This window comes from Bidens hawaiensis, unplaced genomic scaffold (assembly GCF_021521415.1).
Source record: "Bidens hawaiensis isolate Kalapana, Puna unplaced genomic scaffold, B.hawaiensis_p1.1 tig00003378_1, whole genome shotgun sequence".
Classification (NCBI taxonomy): Eukaryota; Viridiplantae; Streptophyta; class Magnoliopsida; order Asterales; family Asteraceae; genus Bidens; species Bidens hawaiensis.
Genome location: NW_027491188.1, coordinates 1,672,842 through 1,681,023, shown reverse-complemented (window position 1 = coordinate 1,681,023; position 8,182 = coordinate 1,672,842). Strand labels below are relative to the sequence as shown.

Sequence of the window (8,182 nt, the reverse complement as noted above, 5' to 3'; positions counted from 1 at the left end):
CCAGTACCAAATACTTATATTGTTCGCACATATTTTCCTCGTTATACATAGAACGATCTAAATTCGCCTTGTACTTAACACTTGCAAACAATTCTCTAATCAAGGAACTATCAAACTCACACCGACCATCCACCGTATCCGCAAATCCCAACACATCTCTAATCACAGGCACATCAATAACCACACGTTTACCCTGAATCACCGTTTCTATCTGGTTCTCCCTTTCAACATATCTCGCAGTGTTCCAAAAAGATCGTAAGATGCTTGGATATACGTACGTGTTAGTGGAGATAGCAACATAAATTCTTGATTGCTTCAGGAAGTTGATTATGCCACCAAACATATCCGTCCCAAATAACTTATTCTCGATAAAACCGCAAATATTGTGCTTCTTATCCTACGGTAGCATAACTTGTTTAGGCTCGGGATCAGCTTGTTGTTCAGCCACATTAGCAACAGGTTTAGGTTGTTGCTCAGGTACGGGAGCTGGAACATTTTCATCTGCCATCCTGTGTTAAACGAATACATTAATATTCAAATTCCAATCTTACCCTTCTATTTAACAAATATCCAATTCATTTGTTAATTTCATTGTTAACGAATAAGTGCATTCGTTATTATACTTCAACGAATAAAGAAGTCATTCGTTATTTTAACGAATAAGGACTTCATTCGTTACATTAACGAATAAGCTAGTCATTCGTTATATTAAAGAATAGACAAGTCATTCGTTACAATAACCTTATTCATGATCCAAATAACGAATGGCATGTCATTCACTACAAATTAAAAAATGATTCATCAAATATCCATTTGACCAATTCCAGTCAAAGGTCAAGCTTGATTATTAACATAGAAAGTCAAAAATGTTTCAATTTTCATATAGATTACATCTAATTATCATATTTCAATCAGTGTTATGGTTTATAATGGTCATGTCGTTTCAGTTTATTAGTTCGTCAAATAATAAATGAATGCTGGTCCAAATCAAGTGAAATTGATATGGATGTGGTCGCCAATACTTGTAGATTAATACAAGAACAGTTAGAACTCGGATTATGGAAGTTTAAGATTTCGTAAAAATTTTGGGGGAGTTTTAGTAAGGAAGTCGATGAAATAGCGAAGAAAAATGATCTCCCATTCGTCTCCTAGGGTTTATAAATGCCCCTAAAATGATTACACAAATCCCAATGATTCATGCATTTAAACTAACGAATGAGGTATTCATTCGTTACTTTAAAAAGGCCTACTAATCAATGATAGATATCTATATATTATTATACATAAACAAACGATTTTTAATGACGAGAACTATTATCGCTTTTTGCATGTTATTCGTTAAGTTCACGCGAATGACCCATTCATTCATTAGATTTAACGAATAAGTTAACTTAGTTTGTCATGCGTTATTACAGTATACGAATGAATACATTCATCATCAGGTAGCGGAAGTGAATGTGTGTATCCGTAACAAATGCGCACATTCATTATGGCTTTCAACGAATGTCCATCCATTCGTTACACTGTAGTAACGAATGAAGTATTACATTAAACAAATGAAAGAATTTTTATTCAAGTGAATTAAATAATCAGTTAAAAACATTAGGCCCAAGTGAAATACTTTAAAATTATTTACGTTAACCGATGAATCATTGATCGTAACCCTTAAATTAAGTGGATATGACTTAAAATCTCAATACTTTAAGCATAATTTAACTTAAATTGTGGGGAAGTACTTTACCATTTCGTTTTGAATAATTCGCTCGCTCGGTAAATCGAAAATAAAGAAGAAATAAAATATTTTTGATTTTTCAAAAATTTATATCAAAAAACACTTGAAATGTTTTTGTATTTTTCAATTTTTTTTTCATCAAAAACAAAAATGAGATAAGAAAATGTAATAGCAATAAAAGTAAAAGTAAAAACAATAAAGCCGTACATATTTTTGTGAATTCGAGCAGGGAAACATATTGGCATCTGACGCTCTAAGCAACACTTCAATTTTGACCTTATTATGCACATAATCCAACGATGATGGTGTGACATCTGCCCCGATCCGACCCGACCCACGTACCCGTTTTCTGATCCGATTCTTTTTAAGATTTAAAATTTAATTATTTTCTTTTAAAACTTGACATTTAAAATATATATATTACTAATAATATTTTCCTTTCCGCCTCTTCCTCTCTTTTCCTTCCCGCCGTCCCGTCCCTCTTCTTCTCTCTTTCCGCCTTCTTTTCCCTCTTGTCGCCGTCCCGCCCTTAAGCCTTGAACCCCTAACTGTCCTTTGTTTCTTCCCGCCTAAGGTTGTCTGCGCAGCTCCACGCGCCAGACTCCTTGCAAGGAAGCCTGCGCGAAGACCAGTTGTTCCTGCGATACGCGAGGCGAACTGTTCTCACAGCGCGCTAAGAATTGTAGTTCTTCCCGCAGCGCGCTAAGAATTGTAGTTCTTCTCGCAGCGCGCTAAGAACGGTAGTTCTTCCCGCGACGCGCTAAGAATTGTAGTTCTTCTCGCAGCGCGCTAAGAACGGTAGTTCTTCCCGCGACGCGCTAAGAATTGTAGTTCTTCTCGCAGCGCGCTAAGAACGGAAGTTCTTCCCGCGGCGCGCTAAGAATGGTAATTCTTCCCGCGGCGCGCTAAGTTTTGTTCTGTCAGCCTTCGCCCTCGCGCGTGCGCTCGAGCCTTCTCGCGCTAAACCCTTTGAGTTTCCTTCTGTTTAATCTAGCCGTTTGCTTTTATGTTGTCTTATCTTCTGTGCTGTTGACCTGACCTATCTTATGTCTGAAAAGTTACTTTCGGCGTAGCATGCGCGCCAACCCCATTGGTTGACAGAAAAAGTGACTGACATTATCTTTTGAGATCTGCTTTTCCATGCTTGACCAGTACCTTTATCTGACCCGCCCATGCCTGTTTACTGTTACCTGTCAGCTTTTCCTTATCCCCTGCAGCTGCCATATCTTTTGATATCTTTTGCTTTTGGAATCTTTTACTTTTTGGAGATCTTTTCCCCTTTTCCAGGGATTGTGTTCCCTAGGGTTTCCCTATAAATAATAATGTTAATTTTTCCTAACACTACACACACAAAGCACTTAAACTCTCCTGTTCTCTTTTACTCCTTGCCGTTGTTCTTCCTCTGCCGTCCCCTCTCTCTCTGCCTTCGTCCTCTCTCCTGTTCTGCCCTGTTTTCCGGTAATATATAATATATATAATAATTTGTTTAAGTTACTTATTAATAATTAAGACTTAAAACCAATCGTTAAAACAATAATCTTTAATTATAGGTTAACTTGTGCTTGTTTAAAGTTGGTTCTTGCTTTATCTTTCACCGCACCGTTTATCAAGTGAGTAATCTCGTACCTAATCCCTTTTTATTTTTAATGTTTTGGGATGTTCATGTGTTCGTACAAACTTGAGTCTTAAACTTGTTTATGAACTTTAGTCGCGCAGTATCCCATGTGTTGAGGACGTTTACTTGGCTGTTTATTTGTATGAGTGTATCATTAACCGCTTTGTTCGGCCTATTCCGAAGTTTTCATGGATCCATTAGATGAACACGGGAGACCTATCGTTTACGGTTTTCTTTGTTTACACTTGCACAGATGTTTTCTCGTTTTTGTGCTCATTTGGGAGCACGGATTGAACTATGAACTATGAGCTATGATCTATTTAGGCTTGATCACAATCTGATTGCACCCTTGTTAAACACCAGACATACACGTGTTGCGCGCAGATTTATTGTTATCTATGTATTGTATTAAACTTGATTTCTCACCAACACGCAAGTGTTTGACGTTTTATTTTAACACATGTTCAGGTTTGCAGTTGCTGTTTTGGAGCTTGTGGACACGTAGGAAGTTTTCTTTATTTTGGACCTAGATTAAAATGTATCAAGACAAGTTATTGTTGTTCGAATATTTTGCCTTATAATATATTGATTTATGTTGATTTATGTTATCCTGTGTTTACGTTGCGCGTGCGTGAATGAATATATTTATTAAATATTGACACCCAATAGTGTCACGAGTAATGAAACAATATGTGGCGCCCCGATGTATAATCCGCCTTTGGTCGGGGTGTTACAGATGGCAGATATAATTGTCCTCTTAAACTTTACAAGACTTTTGTCAGTAACTTTGTGATACAATTAAGGTTCAATTAAGCATGAATCATATGCCCCACCTATCCGACATAATTTTTCTATCTCTTATATAGTGAATTTTCACATGTGTGCTTTTCTCTTAATTATAGAAATTGATAACTGTGGCTCATACAAAAATAAGAAAATTAAAAAATAGAGCAGGAGGTTAAAACTTTCCCTTAAGATCAGTATTACTACACGTAGATAAGGTTTAACAAAATATGAAAATAAAAATAAGTTGAATTTGTATAAGGCCTTAACAATTAATTCGAATAACCCGTATTATCGCGCAGAGAAAGTCCAAGACTTTATACGAAACCCCAAGAAAATAAAGCAGAATATTCAAATCTTAACCTTCAGATCGGATATGACTATCACACTATAGAGAATACAAGATTTGAACAAAAATACAGAAAAATACAGTTGAATTTCTATGCAAAATAAAAAGAAAAATAAGCTGAATTTCTTAGCAAAATCTACGCATGCACACACAGTAATCTTTTAAACTTTTTGATTTTCAAATTAGATATAGAATCATGTGTCTAGATGTTATACCACTAGATTCGGAAATCTTTATGTTTATATCTTATCAGTACCTATATAGTCTGTTAAGCCTATCTTGCATATCATATAGCTGGTCTTACGGCAATTTTCATTCTAATTTATTCATGTGCTAGATCCGTCAGGTCAATATACTATCATATTTCCTTTATGCTTCAAGAACTCATTTTGAGGAGCAGTTTTTCAATGTTTTTGAATTTTAAATTTTATCCGTACATACAGAAAAACAATATTTTTGTATTTTTCTAAATTTCTCCCCCTAAAACATACAAAATAAAATAAAACTTAAAAACAAAAGGAAAACTGTATAAAATAAAGATGATTTAACCAGATTGAATTTCCGTTAAAGCTTTTAAACCATTTATATCAAGCAAGTATTTAAAACGTGTTTTGTCAAATGCTTTGGTATAAAGGTCAGCTTTCTAAAAATCTGTGTGAATTTTATCAATGCTAATAAGTTTCTTATAGCATGCTGAATGGGATTTTTGGTGATACTTATACCAGCTGAATTATCAATGTATATAGGCGTAGTAAGAAACATCAAACCATAATCCCGCAGATGTTGCTGGATCCACAAAACTTGTGAGTAGCAACTCGAGGCCGCCACATATTCTGCTTCGGCTGTTGAAGTTGAAACCGTTGTCTGCTTCTTGCATTGCCAGGAAACAACCTGGTTTCCCAAAAATTTGCATCATGCTGTTGTTGACTTAAAGTTGATCTTGCACCCGCCGTAGTCCGAGTCGATGTAATCCGTCAAATCAAAACTATCATCCTTGGGATACAATAACCCGATGTCAGGATTACCCCTTAGATAATGTATGATATGCTTAACCGCCACCAAATGAGGCACTTAGGTACTCAACTAATACCTGGAACCAACACAAACAACAAATATAATGTCAGGTCGAGGTGCAGTTTAGTACATGAGAGAACCAATCATTGCTCGATAGATGGTCGGATCAACGGTATCCTCCAATTCATCCAATGATAAATTGTGACCCATGGGTAGAGGTGTCGAGGGGACTCTTTCAGCAGTTATCTTGAATTGGCTCAAGACATCGTTCACATATTTCGTCTGATGAATGAATATTCCCGAATCACACTGGTGAACCTGCAACCCCAAGAAGACGTTCATCTCCACCATCAAACTCATCTCGAATTTAGTCTGCATTGTACTCTCAAACTCCTTGCACAGTTTGTCATTCGTCGAGCCAAAAGTGATATCGTCCACATATATCTGGACTAGGAGCAGATCATCACCAATATTCTTGAAGAATAATGTACAGTCCATAGTCCCCTGTTTGAAGCCACCATCCAAAAGATGGTCAGCAAGTGAGTTTTACTAGGCATTGGGGCCTGGTATAAACCGTATAGAGCCTTGTTTAATCGGTAAACACGCTCGGGATAGTCTGGATCTTCAAAACCAGGAGGTTGCTTCACGTACACCTCCTCGTGTGTTTCTCTGTTCAGAAAAGCATATTTCAAATCCATCTGATAGACTTTGAAGTTCTTGAAAGCTGCGTAGGCCAAAAAGATACTTATGGCTTCCAGTCGTGCTACTGGAGCATAAACTACAATGCAATCTATGCCTTCTTGCTGATTGTACCCCAAGACGACTAAGCATGCCTTATTCCGCACGATCACCCCATGATAGTCTTTCTTACACTTGTAAACCCACTTAGTCGGAATCACTTTATTGACTCTCTCGGGTTTATCAATTAAATTCCATACTCCCAGTCTCACAAACTGCTGCAACTCCTCTTGCATTGCTTCGACCCAAGACGGTTCCTTCAGTGACATTGTGACACCGGTAGGTTCTATCTGAGATAGAAAGCAGGTGTATTTGATGATGTTGAGAACACCCGTTGCATGCAAATCCGCATAAGCACATATCACAGAATCCTCAAATACATTAACATCAGGAGATACATTATCATCATCACATACATTAGCGACTTGTCGTCACGTTTTCACCCCGTCGTTTACATTACCAATAATCTGTTCCTGTGGGTGATTAGCATGAACCCTTAACAAAGGATTTGCAGGAACTGATACGTTGTAACCAAGATTGCTGATGTTCTCCTCGGTTGTATCTTAAGAGACTGTTTGTGACACATCTTCATCTGGAATAATCTTGTGAACTTCTTGAGCATCATCCAAAGGTGTACAAGATGAATTAACAAACTCAGCGTCATTGGAAGAATCTGAAACATTAGTTGATGTTTCCGGTTGAATAGATACATCGGTATCTACATGAGAAGAAGAACTTGGTCTAGAAATGAATTGATCTTCCAAGTATGCACGAACCAAGTCTTCGGTTTCTATTTCAACTGATTGAGTAAACGAGTTAAATAAAGAATCATAGTCAAACATCCAGTTGGGCCCTTTACTAGTAGGAGTTGTGGTGTAGCTTTGACAATCAACATGATACCACTCATCCACACACCCTGACGAAATATTAAAACACTCGTTTCTTGGGTGAAGCATACCCAAGAAAATAACCCTCAAATACTTTTTCTTCAAACTTTCCGGCATCTTTCTTCAATATGGCGCACAGGCTCCCAAATGGTTCCAAATACTTTAAATTTGGCTTTCAGTTATTAAGAAGTTCGTAGCTCAATTTCTTGAACTTCTTGTCTGTGAGGACTCTGTTCAGTGTGTAGCATGAGGTGTTAACAGCTTCATTCCAAAACTGGACCAGAAGCTTTGAATCCGCCAACATTGCCCTAGCCGCTTCGATTAATGTCGGATTCTTATAATCTAAAACATCGTTCTATTGTGGTACATAAGGAGCACTAAATTCCTGATGTATTCCCCATTGAATACAAAAGAAATCAAGCACATTATTCTTGAATTCTGTACCATTACCACTACAAATTCGTCTCACTTTGTGTTTGTAAAGTGATTCGATCTTCGTGATAAGATTTTGTATCAGAACCGGCATTTGGTCTTTCGTACTCATAAATAAGACCACGAATACCTCGAGTGGTCGTCATTCACCACCAAACAGTAGAAGTCTCCTGCGATACTCGGATGATTCACGGGACCAAACAAGTCCATACGAAGCCGTTCAAGTGGAGTATAGATCGAATTCAGCAATTTACTCGGGTGAGACTTCTTTTTCTGTTTTTCCTTCTTACAGGAAATACAATGGTCATTCTGCTTGAAGTTCTTGAGGGACAACCATCCACCAAGTTATTCGCAATCAAATGATTCATCTTGCGAATGTGAATGTGTCCCATACACCTGTGCCAGAGAATCGTGTCTTTCTCGGTTGCTTTCGAGATAAAACACATCTCAGAAAGTGTGTTAGATACCTTAAGTCCCCTATCCAGGACATAAATATCATTCAATCAAGGTGATCGTATGACAACCATGTCTTCAGGAATCATGAATCCCAGTTGAAGGATTACACATTCCTTGTCAGAAATCTAAGAAACGCTCAATAAATTGTGATATACCTTTTCACAATAATTTACCTT

General features: G+C 37.3%; 1 protein-coding gene across 1 annotated transcript; it reads right to left on the bottom strand.

The window, feature by feature from the left end:
• Nucleotides 1–397: 397 nt before the first annotated feature.
• Nucleotides 398–6,500, bottom strand: LOC143623333 (putative mitochondrial protein AtMg00820). The gene is made up of 2 exons (XM_077094267.1): nt 6,145–6,500; nt 398–509 (listed from the first exon to the last, which is right to left on the bottom strand). The coding sequence occupies exons 1-2, from the start codon at nt 6,498–6,500 to the stop codon at nt 398–400; spliced, it is 468 nt and encodes a 155-aa protein (XP_076950382.1).
• Between the last annotated feature and the right edge of the window lie 1,682 nt (nt 6,501–8,182).